The sequence below is a fragment of the Magnolia sinica genome, chromosome 14, assembly GCF_029962835.1.
Source record: "Magnolia sinica isolate HGM2019 chromosome 14, MsV1, whole genome shotgun sequence".
Taxonomy (NCBI): Eukaryota; Viridiplantae; Streptophyta; class Magnoliopsida; order Magnoliales; family Magnoliaceae; genus Magnolia; species Magnolia sinica.
The window spans coordinates 77,154,048-77,171,781 of record NC_080586.1 but is presented as its reverse complement, the minus strand read 5'-3'; the positions used below and the strand labels follow the sequence as shown (position 1 = coordinate 77,171,781).

Genomic DNA, 17,734 nt, shown 5'->3' with positions numbered 1-17,734 from the left:
ACGCGCTTCGTATCCAAGTGATTTGTGGAAGGGTACATATGAGTTCTTTTTGCCTTTGTTGTCTTACGTAGTATCAGCGAGTTTGACTTTAAATTACACTAACGCTGTAGTAGTATTTTTTTAATAGAATAAATGATTTATACTTAGAGGAGTATAAGCTAGACTAAATACAATTAATTTTATTAATATCTTAGTCCTATTATAACCATCATGCTTTACAATCATATATAAATAAAAGCAAGAAACAAAATATGTACTTGATGTACTTATCAGAATAGGCAATCAAGGCAGGTGGTCAACCAGATGTGATTAAGATATAAATAATTAAATTAGAACTCAAATGAATATGGTGATTTGGCGACTGAAGGTCATAAATATTTAGCTTACTCTTAATATAAATGTGATGAAGCGAGGGCTGCTAGACAGTAGCAAACTAGACTAAGAAAAGTAAGAATACATGAAGTAAGATAAGTGTAAAAGTAGATAAATGTGCTTAGTGTAAGCCTTTAAGCTATTTTTCTTGTGCTCCTTTTATAGCATTCCCGAGATGGTGAGAGCCCCTCATTGGGCTTCTAAGTCATTTGTGCGAATTTTTCGGATACGTAATATTTTCCTTAACAAATTGGGACTTATCATGGAAAGAAATAGCTATATATTTGCTGGCTTCTCAAATCTTCTTCCGTAGTTCTTCTTTCGCGAAGATGTCCATGTCCCACTAAAGATTAGGCCTAAGACCACCAGAGTTTGTCTAATGAAGACAACTAGACCAAAGTTTGAGAACCGCAAAGGCTATACATGGACCAATCATGATTAGTCAATATCTTTGTTGATGGCCCATCTTGTCAACTTTGAGGTATTGGATGATCCGGATCAAACCTCATCTTATGTTTAACTGCCCCTAAGGTGATAGTATGGAGTGAGATGGGATTTGACACCCGATGCCAATTTGTTATCGGACTAAGTTGGATGTAGTTCTCTCGTACTCTTTATTCTGATCATCGTATAGAATGGGACCTAGTATAGGTTCAGTCGTCCCTTTACGATTTGGGTTTGGGACCATATTCGGATTAGCTCGGATGTTAATTCGACCTCTTGGCATTCAGAATTTCATGAATTGTTGCTGGTTCTCCGAACGTCTTTGAGAAAATCTCTCATTTTAGAAGGATGGTGAGAGACGACATCGCAAATAAGATCATAATTAGTTACGAGATCGGATATGCTCATTCAACAGGTCTTTTATAAATATGCTATGCACATTCCTCATTTAGTGGGTGCACTGATTGTGGCCATATGGCATGGAACAATTCATCCCCTTGAAGAACCTAATAAGAGTTTGTACCATTATATTAATGACAGAATACGTAACACCAAGGTAAGATCAAACACAAATCTCTTCACATGTGAGTACAAATTTTGCATATGTAAACAAGTAATCTCCACATGGCATCCTCCTATTAGTCCAAAAACAGTCCATTCATGCATTCATCAGTCAATATTCGTCCCCAGCCAAATACTTTGCAAAGCTAGATCTTAACCCACCATGCGACGCTCGGGGCCTAGCATTATTCATGACATCCAATCCGCCCATCATGTCCACCCTCACACGTTCTCCTTGCCTCCCAAAACTCTGATCGGTCTCAAACTTAGGTGGGCCACACCATGTAAAATGAGGCTGTTACTTGTGTCCGGACTGACCCAATCTGAGTTAAGGTCCGCTTTTCAGTGTCATCTGATTGGGTTATGGCTGGAAAATTCCAACCAGATTTGAAATTGGGTTGGGTCCGGGTTCAGCAAATTTGGGTCCGGTTAGGTCATGTTGGGAATAATCACATGCAAGTAAAATCATGTCCAAAACCTTTAAAATCACCTGGTGTGGCCAACCTGCGTTTTGAGATGGCCTTATCTTACGGGTGTCCACTCATCTGGTGGGGATCATCTTTTGATGGATGGGATGGCATATACTACATACCATCTGAAAGGTTTTTAATGGTGATGATCATCCCATTCCAATTATTCCATGTGGTGGGGCCCATTGTAGTTTCCCAACGGCTCAATTTTCAACGAGGACAACCTTATGGTGCGCACATGATGGGCGGCCTGGATGACATGTACACATCATGGTGGACCCACACATTGCATTCTAGGTTAATCTTAACCAACAAAGCTTTGTAGTTGATCCGGTCTCTCTATCCGTAAGTGGATGCATATGAACCGTCAAATCCTAATGAAGAATGGATTAACCGCTGAGATTGGATCAACTTAACAATTCGTGCACTGTGCAAATGGCATTTACAGGTGCCGATCTACACAATCCAACTTGTGGGCCTCATATGGATGAAAGAGCAGCCTAAAAAGATAACATTGATCATCTACTGATGATTGTGTTCTTGCTAAGAATCTAAGATGGGGCCCATTTGAAAGGCTAGATCCAACAATAAATGTCTTCTTTTCCCTTACATATCATCTTCGTTGAATGCTGCCCACGTTCCATTCTGTCGTGGGCAGCTGATGGGATGCCCCCCCACAATCCAATCCATTTGAATTGTAGGATATGACATGTTTGGCCATGCACAAGTGACCAAAGTTGCATGCAGTTAAGCTTTTTTCATTGCCAGTGGCCCCACCAAACGCGCCCACCTGTTATTTACTTTGGAGGTCTCAATTCATGCCCATTCTACTGCCATTTGATCCTCTACCAACAATAGCATTGACGGGGCACACCTGTTTGGATTTGGAATTACTACGGTGATATAATAGAAAAGTAATACGATTTTACCATTGGGAAACCAAATGCGGCAATCGTCGGTCAAATGCACGAAAGTAATTAATTAAATGTTTCCAGGAGACAGGTAAAAGAATTTATAAGTAATGCGCTTTTCAATTACATTATCCTGAAAATCTCGAATCCAAACAATGATTTGACATGTAAGTACTGGAGAAGTGCCATTATTACATTTTACAGCTGATAAACCAGCCATTATAGGTTTTTTTTTTTTTCAATTTAAGAAAAAAAAAGACTAACAGTCATTACAGCCTGAATCGTAAAGGTAATGGTAGCGCCTGTTACGGCCACCATTATCGTTACGAAATACCTTGATCCTAGGTCAAATGCAGATATTTTAAAAAGATCAGTATAGGAATTTGTAATCATTGCACATTTCCATTACATTATTGATGAAAACAAACAAATTTTCATCAATCGGAGATTATGTACATCTGAGTCGTCTTATTTTAGGTTTGTAACCTATCTACACTGGATGCCATGATCTGGACTGTTTAATTTGAGTTTACACATGCACAAAGGCAAGAGCTTGCATATCATCTATCATACTCTACCAAAGTATCAAATAACCTTGATTCCTATTCATAGCAAGGAAGTAGCTCTCAAATTGCAGTTGTATCTGTATCAATTCCAACTTGAAAGTAACATCAACATGAATAGGAAATTACCAATATTATAATTTAGTAATTTCCACTTTTTACTAGGACAAATAATTGCAATTACATTCTATAATGCATCCAAACGCATGCCCAAAGTAACCCTCTCAGTTGACAGGATCTAAATCCTCATGTATTTCTGCTCTTTCATTTATTCCTTATATTCCACTATCAAGGTTTACAACCATAGTTATTGAAACTGGACTGCTCATCTTGTAGGCCGCCCTACTCTGGATAGCCGACAGTTTTAAAAAAAACAAAACCACATGAAACACATCATCCTAGTTGTCTGATCTGTAAACTTTGAACGAACAGAAAGAAAAAGGAAGAAAAAATTATAGTAATTAGCTGTCCACATTCAAAAGCTAAAGTCCATCAGTCAAAGGATTGCATCCAATTCGTGGGCCATGAGCAGCTGGAAAATGCATCCAATGGCTAGAAGTCCATCGATCAAAGGATTGTATCATACGTGCGAGTCATGAATAGCTGGAAAATGCATCTGCAGATATAAGAGGGGTCGCATTCATTTGACGTGAAGTGGAAATGGTCAGCTCCACTCAAATTTCTGTTAGGAAATTGAGAATCCAAAGAACCCAAAAAAAGATTTGAAAGAAACTGTTAAATGGTGTCAAAGAGATGGGACCACAGACCTATTTTCACATCCTTTCCAATGCAGCAGGGCTTATACAAATCACGCCGGTTGGGGAGACGAGCGCATCCACAGGAACATCATTGGGAGTAACAGGGATGACTTCCTCATCCAATATTTGCAAAGAGTATGACAGTGCAACTGTAGAAAAACATGAAGAACAGCACATTAAGGCATGCCAACAGATCAGCCAACATGACAATCGCAGGGGGTGAGCTGCCATGTAAATCTCCTGGCCTAAAATCAGGTGGGTCCTGACCTTATTGGCCAGTGACCATTTTCCTTTTAACTCTGTTGCTTTCATACATGTGTGCCACCCACCTGATGAGTGGACCTGCCCTGTTTTTTTATCCAGGCAAAGCTAAACTGTGGGACCCACTATATGAATAGCCCGGATCTCACACACTTGCCATGTTCACAAGTGACCACACACCTCTCTTGTTGAATTTAAACAATGAGGCTTATAGCAAACAAAACATCAGAAAAGTATAAGAAGAACCTATGCATTGATGTGTACCTCGAAGGGGCTGCTTCCATTTTCGCTCGGTAGCAAGCGCCTCGTATTTCCTCAAGAACGTATCATAGTAACTTTGGAGTCACCCATATACAAAGCCATATTAACAATTTCATAAGTACAATGTAGAAGGCAAGAAAAAGATAATATAAACATTTGATGCTATAATACATAAGGTTTGCTCGAATATATCCGAGGTATTGCAATATGATACATTGGGACTCTGGCCATTGGATTTGGGTCTTCTTTCAATGATCCAAACCATTTATTTGATAGGGATTCCCTTGGATGGGGATGCCTGAAAAGACTCTTCGATTGAATATTTCAACCCTTTTATTAAATAAAGGTTATGGTGACCGTTCATGTTCAAAGCAAAAGAACCAAATTATCAAAGGCATGAAATAATCCAATTGAAAGCTTTTGTTTGAGGACTTTCAACCATACAAAGTGAGACTTGCATATATAAACTGTTTGAATCATGGATAGATGACCCAGATTCAAAGACTACAGTCCCGACTTATCATATTGCAATATGTTGGGATGTATTCGAGCAAAACTCATCTTACATGCTAGATGATACTGTTTACATGCCAATCGAATAGTTCTGTTTTTAGAGGCTGAATAACAAGTCTTGATAATATTTATTCCATCAAAATGCAATACTGTCAAGTCTTGGTGAGTCGAGACGACCAAGTCTTGATCAAATCGAGTTCTTGTCAATCTAAGATAAGACTGAAGTAACCCCACTCATCTGAGCTAATTCCAGCTTTTTTCATGTTCTCAGACTATAGTTTTCCTGGTAGTGTGCCAACTGTGTGGCAACCAGCTAAGATATGCATGACGTACTGGTATAAGCATGATATGTTACCAACACTTGAGAATTGAGATACACATGAATAGGAAATAATTTAATTAAATCTTGTTGTATTAGGTTGTTACTCTTTGTAACTCCTTTGTTGAAAAGAATATATAAATGGAATGATATTAAAACAATTGCTAAATTTTGCATACTAGAAAGAGACTAAGCAATACAGTGTTTGCTAAGATAATTTTTTTTAAGAGTTTGATAATCCCACTTGCATGTATAGCGTACCTTCATACATGCCTTCACATCAAGGTATTAAAAAACAGCTACTTTAACATAAAGGAAACGGTCAACCCCATTACATAATACGGGTTGAATCAGTCTAATGAAAAAAAAAGAGCTGTCTCAGCACCGTTGCTATGGAGCCGATACACTGCTATAGGCCAACATGACCATAAAGGGCCCCTCTATCCAAAAATTATTTTTAATTTTTCTCTCGTTTTTCCACTTCTTTATTCATTTCATCCATGAAGGAAGCTTATAAACTAAGTTTAAACTAGATGTAAGACTATTTTGAGGATTGAAACACAAAATTTGAGTGGAATTCGATGAACTGAAGTGAAGTTAACCACTTTAGGAATTATCAAAAGAGATAAATTATCATTGCTTTTCATTTTTCCATCTTTGTTTTGTTCTACTTAAAATGTAATGGCCCCTAATCCACCAAATCATACTTGACTTGTTTCGATAAGGGACTATTTAGTCAAACTTTTAGCATGTCAAGTTGACACTACACGACAGGTGGCATTCTTGCCAAAGAATGGTCCATTAAACCACCAAATACATGTCCAAAACAAAACAAAATAATAATGATGATGATGGCAACGATAATGATGATAATAATACATATCAAGGATCCTAGCATTTTTTAGAATTCTACCAATAATTGTTGAGATTTTTCTTTTTCAAAAAACTTCCGGCCATACACTGGCCATTATCGTTATGCCATACCTAGTTCCACATGTGCTAGTGTGGCAGGCATGTGAAAATGTGAAGTGCCGACAAGGTAAGCATCACCTTGTATATGCCCTAGTGCAAGGGTCAGGACAGTCAGCTCATCAAGTGGGCCACAATGTAAAAAAAACAAAAACAAAAGGATTTTTCTTACCTTTTGTTACACCACCATTTTTTTTTAGAATTCTTGCTTTTTGTCAACTTGGCCTCATCAAGTTAACACTACCCGGCATATAGACCATTCTTACCAAAGAATAGTCCATTACACCAAATACATGTCCAAAACCCAAAAAAGAAAACATATCAGGGATCCTAGCATTTTTTAGAATTTTAAAAATAATTGTTGAGATTTTTCGTAAAGAAAAATGTTTCAGCCATTACAGGGCCGTATCAGCAAATACAGCCCGCATGGCCAATACACTGGCCATTATCGTTATGTAATACCTTGCTCCACATGTGTCAATGTGGCACACATGTGAAGCGCCGACAAGGTGAGCTGCACCTTGTAGATGCTCCAGCCCAAGGGTCAGGACAATCAGCTCATCAAGTGGACCACAATGTAAAAAAATAAAAGGATTGTTAAGAAAATCTTCGCCAACAGTCCACATTCAGCGTACATGTGTGCCCCACCTGACAAGGGAACCAGGCTGATTCATTGAGCCCGCTGAGGGAAAGGCGCACACACACTTGAGATTAGTGAAACTCAATTTTTAAATGATAAAACTAAAACGGGTACCATGTTAATAATGGTAATGGGATACCCCTATACTTAATTGCCCGGAATCCCAGTCTCCATATCAATATCCATATCTGGGCATCAGAGGCAACAAGCTCTGCAAGTTGCTGATAAGAATGAGAACCCGCTAAGAGAGTTATCTATCCAAGAAGACTTTTGTTCAAAGATAATGCTCAAACATTAAAAGGATTTGTTACTTGAGGAAACATGCAGTCTCTTGCTAGATAGAAGCATGTGGCTGTGTTTGGATGTTCACTTGAACCGAATTGCAGACACTATTCAACAAAGAGTAAATGATAAAAGCATAGCTAACCCCGTGTAATAACCCAAATTAATTCTGACTGACTAATTTTAATCATTGATCGACGTACCCAATTAGTCTGATATGACCGTTGATCTACAAGATCAACTGGTCCAATCTCAATCATTGATTTGGACTTATACAATCCAAGTGTTCATTAAATAATAAATTCAACTATGCATTTAACCATCCATCCAATGATACAACCATCAAACCGTCGATATGCTGAAAATCGTTAACACACTTGTCATCCATCAAAACTCACCGTCCATCTTGTTGGTCATGTAGCCACCTACAATTCTAATTATCTATCTGACCACATATCCAATGTGGGGTCTATACCAAAGGTGTGCACATTACTTCTAGAAACCACCATTCATCATCATTTTATCTAACCCATCCTCATATCATACCCATCCATCTCATCTCCAATCCACATGTACATTTGAAGTCCGGTCACCGATCACACAAAAGTCCACCTAACCATACCTCTATCAGTCCATCTAACCATACATCTATCATTCATCCATCCACACCATCCATCATGCATGCATTGAATATTACACACCATGTACACCCATTACATGTACACACACATTTCACACATGTGACATGCATGCATCATATGCTCCTCATGTCCATGCACATGCGCACACATTGGGCACACATGCAACACATCAGTGTAAGCTAGACATGTGCTTGGACATGTTTTAAATGAGAAAAACAAAAGAAAATTTATGAGAGAGAAACGTAAGGGCGTAAAGGTTCTCTTTCACATATGTTACATGTGTGAAAGAACCAATAACAGCAAGAGAGAAATTTATATATATATATATAAAGGATTTGGTTATTCATGTGAGAGAGAGAGAGAAAGGAAGAAAGAAATTGAGGAGAGAGAAAAAGGAAGAGAGAGGAAGAAAAGAAAAATAAGAGGAAAGAGAAAAAAGAAGTTTTTCTTTTATAGAAGTGAGTTTTTTTTTTTTTTCACTTAGTTTATTTATTTGTTTGTTTGTTTGTTTAATCCTTAAATTAAATTCATTCGATTTCCTTAAAAATTTCTTTTATTTCTATATGAATGATTTAATATCCTTTTTTTTTTCTTTTTATTTATGTACTCATCTTAGCTATGATTGATTCATCAGTTTGATTCTTATTTTCGTTTACTTAACAAATTTTTAATTATGTCATTTAGATTTTCTTATTTATTAGTTGTCTTTAATTTAAGTAGCAGGCTTTAATTCAAATTTAAAATTAGATTATTGTTAACCCTGCATTAATAATTCTTTTATTTATATTTTTTTATATAAAAATAAAATCAATATTTAGATTTTTTTTTAAAACTATTACAGAAATTTCAAATTTATATAAAATTTTTCAGACACTTCAATCTGATGGATTATGTTGCATTTTATTTTTCTACATGTAATTTTGATGATATACGAACAATTTATAGTAATTAGAAATTTTGTTTTATAAATTATGTACACCACGTGTCATAATAAATTCAATCGAGGAATGACAATCATGAAAGATTTTATATATATATGAAATATTTGGTCCATGAAATTATTAAAATCATGCACCATCAGAATAGATTTTGAAACACTAGAAAATAGTTGGGGCGATCAAGTCCTCTGGGTTGAAAATCCCTAAAGCGTAAATATGTAAGGTGATAAGACTCTTGGGTTGAAAGTCCTAGAAACCCAAACAGTACCTCTTGGAACGTCTACCATACCCTTTGGGTGGGTGAGCATGTTAGGATTGCAAAAGATTCCTGTTGTTAGGTTCAGTAGGGTAGTAGTCTGACCAGTTAACGTGCAAAATGGGTCCCTCACCAAGTGTCATTTGGATGGGTGAGCATGTCACGCAAAAGGTTCTCATTGCCATACTAGGTGTTGTATTAGCGCAGGTGTTGGCCAACCGGTGTAAATTGGCCCTAGTGTTTATACAATAAAACATATTAAAAAAAAAAAAACTACACTTATTATTATGGTTGTTGATTTCATTTATTCATTTTTCTTTGAATTTACATTGAAAAATAATGTTTATTAATGTACATTTGTTTGCTTTACCCAAATAGGTAGTGTATCTTTTAATACATTTTGTTCAGATTATATGAGGTTATTTTTGAAACCTGTGTTAAGATTACTCACCAGGCTTTATAACTTACCTTGTTGGGATTTTAAAATTTCAAGATCAGGAGCTTAAAGAGATTTGATTTTATATTTAGATTTATTTTTCAGTTCTTTAACGTTTTCCGAATAAATTATAATGAACATTTAGGATAATAGCATAGTGATGACATGTGATGAGTCATGAGTTTGGTGATAATCTTCAATACTTGAGACATGGATATTTTATTTTTAAATAAATGTTTATTTATTAAATTTTTATATGGTTATATTTTATGAATGAGAATCATTTACATTTCATAATCCACACATATATTGACAAAATGACATTTACATCTCATAATCTACACAATATTTGTCAATACATGTGGATTGTGAAATGTAAATGAGTCACATGCATAAAATATAACCATCTAAAATTTTAATAAATGACTTATCACATGTCATCATTATACTATCATACTAAATATTTATTACAACTTATTCGAAAAATGTTAAAGAACTGAAAAATAAATCTAAATAAAAAAGCAAATCTCTTTAAGCGCCTCCACGAGATCCTGATCCTGAAATTTTAAAATCCCAATAGGGTAAGTTGCAAAACCTGGTGAGTAATCTCAACATATTTTTCAAAAATAATCTCATATAATTTGAATAAAATGTACTAAAAGAGATACTACCTATTTGGGTAAAGATGTAGATAGTAATAAACAATAATTTTCAATCTAAATTCAAAGAAAAATGAATGAATGAAATCAACATATGCTATAATCCATAATAATAAATGAAGTTTATTCTTTTTAACACAAGGGCCAATTTACACCGGTTGGCCAACACACGCGTCAATACAATACCTAGTATGGCAATGGGAACCTCTTGCGTGACATGCTCACCCATCCAAATGGCACTTGGTGAGGAACCTATTTGTACGTTAACTGGTCAGACTACTACCCTACCGAACCTGACAGCGGGAAACTTTTGCAATCTTAACATTCTCACCCACCCAAAGGGTACGGTAGAGGTTCCAAGAGGTACTGGTTGGGTTCTTGGGACTTTCAACCCAAAGGTCGTGTTGCCCTACCTACTTACGCTTTAGGGATTTTCAACCCAGAGGACTTAATCAACCAACCTATTTTCTGGTGTTCCAAAATCTATTCTGATGGTGCATGATTTTAATAATTTCATGGACCAAATATTTCATATAATATATATATATATATATATATATATATATATATATATATATATATATATATATATATATATAAATCTTTCATGGTTGTTATTCATCGATTGAATATATAATATGTGGTGTACATAATTTATAAAACAAAATTTCTAATCACTGAAGATTATATGTACACCACGTATTATATATTGAATCGATGAATAACAACCATGAGAGATTATATATATATATATATATATATATATATATATATATATATATATATATATATATATATATATAAAATCTTTCATGGTTGTTATTCATCGATTGAATATATAATATGTGGTGTACATAATTTATAAAACAAAATTTCTAATCACGGCAAATTGTTTGTACATCATCAAAATTTCATGTAGAAAAATAAAATGCAATATAATCCATCAAATTGAAGCATCTAAAACATTTTATATAAATTCAAAATTTCTACAATAATTTTAAAAAAAAAAATCTAAATACTGATTTTTCTATTTATTATATTAAAAAATATAAATAAAAGAATTATTAATACAAGGTTAACAATAATTCCATTTTAAAGTTGAATTAAAGCATGCTACTTAAATTAAAGACAACTAATAAATAAGAAAATCTAAATGACATGATTAAAAATTTGGTAAGTAAACGAAAATAAGAAGAATCAAACAGATGAATCAATCATAACTAAGATGAGTACATAACTAAAATATATATATATTAAATCATTCATATAAAAATAAAAGAAATTTTAAAAGAAATCAAATGAATTTAATTCAAGGATTAAACAAACAAATAAATAAATAATAAAACTCAAGTGTTTAAAATAATTTTAAAAAAAAAAAAAACCTCGCTTTTAGAAAAGAAAAATTTCTTTTTTTCTCTTCCTTTTTCAACCTTTACTCCCTTACATTTTCCTCTCATAAATTTTCTTTTGTTTTTCTCATTTAAAACATGTGTAAGCACATGTCTAGCTTACACTCACGTGTGTTGCATGTGTGCCCAATATGTGCCATGTGTGTGCATGTGTATGGACATGAGATGCATATGATGAATGCATGCCACATGTGTGAAAGGTGTGTGTACATGTAATGAGTGTACATGGTGTGTAATATTTGATGCATGCATGACGGATGGTGTGGATGGATGGATGATAGATGTATGGTTAGGTGGACTTTTGTGTGATCGGTGATTGGACTTCAAATGTACATGTGGATTGGAGATGAGATGGATGGGTAGGATATAAGGATGGGTTAGATAAAATGATGATGAATGGTGATTTCTAGAAGTAATGTGCACACCTTCGGTATAGACCCCACATTGGATATGTGGTCAAATAGACAGGTAGAATTGTACGTGGCCACATGGCCAACAAGATGGACGGTGAGTTTGGATGGATAATAAGTGTGTTGACGATTTTCAGCATATCGACAGTTTGATGGTTGTATCATTGGATGGATGGTTAAATACATGGTTGAATTTATTATTTAATGAACAGTTAGATTGTATAAGTCCAAATCAATGATTGAGATTGGACCAGTTGATCTTATAGATCAACGGTCATATCAGACTGAATGGGTACACCGATCAATGGTTAAAACTAGAAGGTCAGAATTAATTCGGGTTATTACACCCAGCTCCACCCATAATGACTAATGAGTGATAGACAAGCCCCCAAATTTGAATTACATGGGTTGCAACTTGCAAGTCCAATGAAATGTTTTTGAGTTTTTCTTGGGGTTGTTGTCCCTCTTTGAAATTCTTTATATCTTTTAGCCTTGTTGGCTCTTTCTAATAAAATTGTCACGTTTCAAAAAAAAAAAAACTTGCAAGTCCAACTTGAGACAAATGAGAATCCTGATCATGATTTTCATTCCTATTTTGAATAAAAATGGTGCCACCCCCTCTTCAACCATTCCATCCATAACGATTTGAATGAATTGCAACTTATGCCCATTGAGCATCCAAACACAGCCCAAAAGAGTTCTATAGTCAACTCATCTTGGTAAAGATTAATCCTAAGCATTAGACAAAAAAATAGAAACCTACCCTCCACCACGGCCCAAGCGTCTTCCAGATCTGTTGAAGGCAAGCCCTGTCGACAAAGAAGGGAATAAACAACTATCCAGCTACAGTTATGCACCTATCTTCAAAATTCAAAATTGTGCTATAGATAATTAAGAAGGAAGAATTCAATTACCTGGTAAGAGGAGCAAATCAACTGGATGAGTTGCCAGCATAACTGCGACAAGAAAAACACTTCAGATTTATATAAAAGCATTTGAACTTGGCAATATTGAAAAAATGCACCCCAAAATCCATCAGCCTCTGAAAGAAGAGATGATTGATGTTGACAGAAAAATAAAGTACCCCTTTACAGAACATAATTTTTCTATTCAAATACTACTTCCGAAAGTCAAAGATTCAAGTCCATAGGGTAATGTAAGCAAAGATCTTCTTTGAGAAATGATCTAAAAGGCTAAGTGTGTGGAAACTTTCCAATGCACATAGTTGTATTTGGACTCATTGGCATCCACAACAACAATCTGGACCCACCATCAGGTCGAGTCCACTCTTCCTCTGCTACTGTGCAATACAGCAATTGGATGGTCCTAAATATCCATGGTTGGACCTATCTTCTATTCATGATCTTGTCCATCCATTTTGGAATGCCATTGAATGGATGGTCTGGATCATCCATTTAGTAATGGTTCTTTTAGTGCAGCCTATGAAGAATGGACTGGACCTGATGGGCAATCCCTATAGGTGAGGTGGATACCAACAAGTTCATATGCAACTATGTACACAGGAAGGTTCCCATGCACTTAACCCACTAGATCATTTCTCAATTAATGTTTCACCAATCACAACTTTTTATTTCACTCACCAAAATAGGGCATTGGGATTTTTTGGCAAAAGATGACCCCAAATGGAAAGGACAAGGCTATGATGATAAACAAATGATTTTGTAGTTATAAACAGCCAGCAATGATCAGGAAAGAAATAAGAAATAAGAACATAATGTAAGGATCATACCGTCTTGGCGTTCATTTCCATCGGCGTCTACTGGGGCTGGTTCCAAGATATTCATTGAATTTGCAATTAGATCTTCCATACTTGAAATGTTGAGCATCCGCATGTGGCTATTCTTGTCTTCCACCCGTGGAACATAAAGCTTTTTCTTGGTTTGTATATGACACTCTTCACTTGAAAATGAATAGTAAGAATTTCCCACAGTAGTAGCTATTTATTTCTTCAATGCATGCTAATACATGAAAGTCACCAGTAGGATGTGTTTGGGGTGCTCCAGAAATGGGAATTGCATTAGGTGTTTCACCTCAAATCATGAGTGAGATAAGAATAGATCCTCCCTCACTAGCAATTTGCAGGGACCACATTCCATCCATTGCCAAAACCCAACCTTCGAAACACAGTCTAAGATGAATATCAAAACAAAGGGAAGGATCAGGAAAATACATATCAAGATTTATAGTGTCCTGCTGTGCCCACTTCATACATGTGCCCCCATGGTCCGGTAATCTAGACCATTTATGTGAGGAGCCCCACTGTGGATGGGACATGCTCGGGAAGTCTTCCAATTTAGAAGATCCTACCCAATCTTTGTACTTTTTTCTGGACCTTTGCTTTTTCTTTCTTGTCTTAAGCATCCATTTGTAGTCCACTGATCTTTGGATCTTCAAATCTGGGAGATTTTTGGGGCAACCCCCCATCCACTCTGGAACCATCTAATCAAAGTCTGGATCACTGACTCGTAGGTGCCGACTGTATGGACTGGGCACATCAGGACCCTATACATGTCTTGATGCATTTCATCTCATCATTAATGAAGAAGCAAACCCAAATTATATGATGAATTCAATAACTTTACAAGAAGAACCCGTATATCGTTGCATGACATGTCACATCATAAGCACTGAATGTGGAATTTAACGCACCATTAGTTGGACCACTTAGAACTTCTGACAAAATCTTTGATGTATCAACTTCTCGTAAGGCATCGCAGCTTATATAAGCACATAATCCAGTGCTAGCTTTAAACCATGAAGCTTCCAAAACAATATTCTGAATCGCAATATCTACCAAAAAAAAAAAAAAGTAGGTGAATCACGTTGCCTCTAGGAAATTAAACACAGGTAAGGGCATGTTTGCATGTGTGGCAGCACTGATCAAATTGGATAGGATAGCCCAATTGGTTTCCTTACAAGTGGATGATTGATTTCCTAAGAGAACCAGACCACCCATCACCATTGATGGGCAACTGAACAAAAATCATATCGGATGGGAAAATTATTAGCAGTCTGATTTCCTCACAGAACATGGACCATTTGTGATTTTTTAGCTGTCAAACTGAAGGTTGTCAAATCATACATATTGGAACATCCATCCAATGTGGTGTTCTTAAAATCCTCAACATTATAACGCCTACCTGATGGAGTGACGATCCCGTCCGGGCAGAGCTCTGTGGGGGCCACTGTGCTGTATCCAGGCCGTCCATTCCTATTAACAGATAATTTTATGGCATGATCCAAAAAATGAAGCAGGTCCAGATCTCCAGTGGACCACACCAAAGGAAGCCGTGGTGATAATGACACCCACCATTGAAACCTCTCTAAGGGCCATTGTGATGTTTTTTTACCATCCAACCTATTCATAAGGTCATGTAGACCGGGATGAAGTGAAACACAAATATCAGCTTGATCCGAAACTTCTGCAGCTCCCAAAAAGTTTTTAATGGTGGGCCTTCAATCCCCACTTTGTGGCCCACTTAAGCATTGGTTCTGCCTCATTTTTGGGTTCATACCGTATAATGATCTGTAAATAGGGATGGACGGCGTGGATAAGACGTTTATATCACGGTGGCCCCCACAGAGCTCTGCCCGGACGGATTACCGTCAGAGCGGGGGTAGGACGCAATCCGCTTCCATTTCTTTCGCCCCAACAGAACCTGATGGACGGAGTAGATTTTATATATCCAACATAGTGGACCCCACAAGCTTGGGTGTTCCGTTCCAAATCGCAATCCAAATAGATATTGAGATCCAAACGCGCCCTAAAAGAGAGGGAAATTCAGGAAGGGAACTGACCTTCATCTCTTCTCTGCGTAGGGCTCATGGCCTTTAAATCCTTCCGGACTTTGGAGCGGAGGGCGCGCTTCTGCTGATATGCAGCCTCGAGATGGTCCGGAGCTTGGTGCATCGCGACGGACGGTGGCTGCTGCAGCTGATGATGTTTGGGGGAGAGAAGGGATTGAAGGAGTGGGGGTATGGAGGACATCAAGGCATTTCTAGCCTTCTGTATGCTCTCTCTTCTTCTCAGCATTTTTAAAAGATTAGAAGGGAGCCAGCCCCAGGTGGAATAATGATCGAGTGGTGTCATTTCATCAGGACCGTCCAGTATGCAAAATCTGTAATTGGATAATTGTAATCAATTGGCCAATTAAATGGACGGTTAAGATCATTTTATTAAAAGTAGGACAGTCCAACTACTTAGCTATTCTAAAGAATTATTTTTTATTGGGCAATTTCCAACCATCCCATCCATGGGAAACGGATTAGGTGTTACCCGGGTAACACCCACCCTTACTGCGTGGGGCCCACCTTGATGAAATTTTATACATATCCACACCGTCCATTCGATTTCTCGTATTATTTTAGGAGGCAGTCACAAAACTTGAGCAGATCCAAATCTCAGATGAACAAGACCATTGGAAACAGCAGTGAATGACTATTAAAAGAATTTTGTGGGCCACAAAAGTTTTAGATAAAGCTGATTTTTATATTTTCCCTTCATCCAGGTATGTTTTAACTTATCAACGGTCTGGATGGAAAAGAAAAAAAATACGTTGGGCATTATCATGGGCTTGGGAAGTTTTTAATGGTGGGTGTTTAGTCACTACTATATTCCTTTGGTGTGGTCCACCTGAAACTTAAATCTAATTAATTTTTTGGGAACACGTTCTAAAATGGACTGAAAAAAGGGATGGTTTAACTTATCAACGGTCTGGATGTAAAAGAAAAAAAGTACGTTTGGCATTATCATGGGCTTGGGAAGTTTTTAATGGTAGGTGTTTAGTCACCACTATATTCCTTTGGTGGGGTCCACCAGAAACTTGGGTTGGTAAGCATGGTGTGCGAAGTATAAAGGCCAACAACTTACCATATGGATTCCATCAGCTGATGGATGATTTTGCCCACTAGCCCATGGAAGTGTTTGGTGGACCTCATCTTGCCATTATTGCATTTTGTGGGATGTTTTGATCAATACCATTGGTTGTGATTTAAACAAATTCACAAACTCCTTTGCATGCACAAACGACATAAAATAGCTAATAATGTCACGTAGCAAATACAAAAAATTAAAGTAGAGGCAAAATAAAATAAATGAATAAATTTTTTGTAATTCACTATAGCATATTAAATATATGTATAAAACGGCAAGCAAATAAATTTACTATCAGAAGTAAATTATAAAAATAGCATGCATTGCATCTTCTACCATACAATCATTCTTTGCAAAAATTAAATAACTTATCACACTACCAATTGCAGTTCGCGAAAGATGTTGTTCAGGAATCAGTTTTTCTACCAGGATTTTAATTAAGAAAGGTAATCATTTTCTCACCTCACTTTTATCACACTCTTACCACCTTTGGATTATTTTTTTGACAATTTAGCCCATATAAAGCCTTGTAAATCAGTAACTTATGAGTTGTTACCCATGAAAGATATACTCTAAAATCTCTCTTACACACTTCCTCTCTATTTTCTTTCTATAGGTCACTTTCCCCTTTTACGTAAAATCTTATGATGAGGGATTAACAACCTACTCCAGGTCAACAAGCTGTTAAGATTAGATGAAATCCCAAACTAAACTTTCTCCTAATCCAAACCTTAGACATAACCCCCTAAACCCTATAAGCCCATACC

At 36.4% G+C, this 17,734-nt stretch overlaps 1 protein-coding gene across 1 annotated transcript; it reads right to left on the bottom strand.

Annotated features, from left to right (window-relative positions):
• Positions 1-3,549: 3,549 nt before the first annotated feature.
• LOC131226285 (5-formyltetrahydrofolate cyclo-ligase, mitochondrial) lies at positions 3,550-16,143 on the bottom strand. Its single transcript, XM_058222091.1, has 8 exons — positions 15,893-16,143; positions 14,744-14,884; positions 13,824-13,988; positions 12,988-13,029; positions 12,837-12,882; positions 4,605-4,675; positions 4,089-4,228; positions 3,550-3,937 (listed from the first exon to the last, which is right to left on the bottom strand). Exons 1-7 carry the CDS (start codon positions 16,125-16,127, stop codon positions 4,095-4,097), a joined length of 834 nt encoding a protein of 277 aa, XP_058078074.1. The 5' UTR covers positions 16,128-16,143; the 3' UTR covers positions 3,550-3,937; positions 4,089-4,094.
• Positions 16,144-17,734: the final 1,591 nt, after the last annotated feature.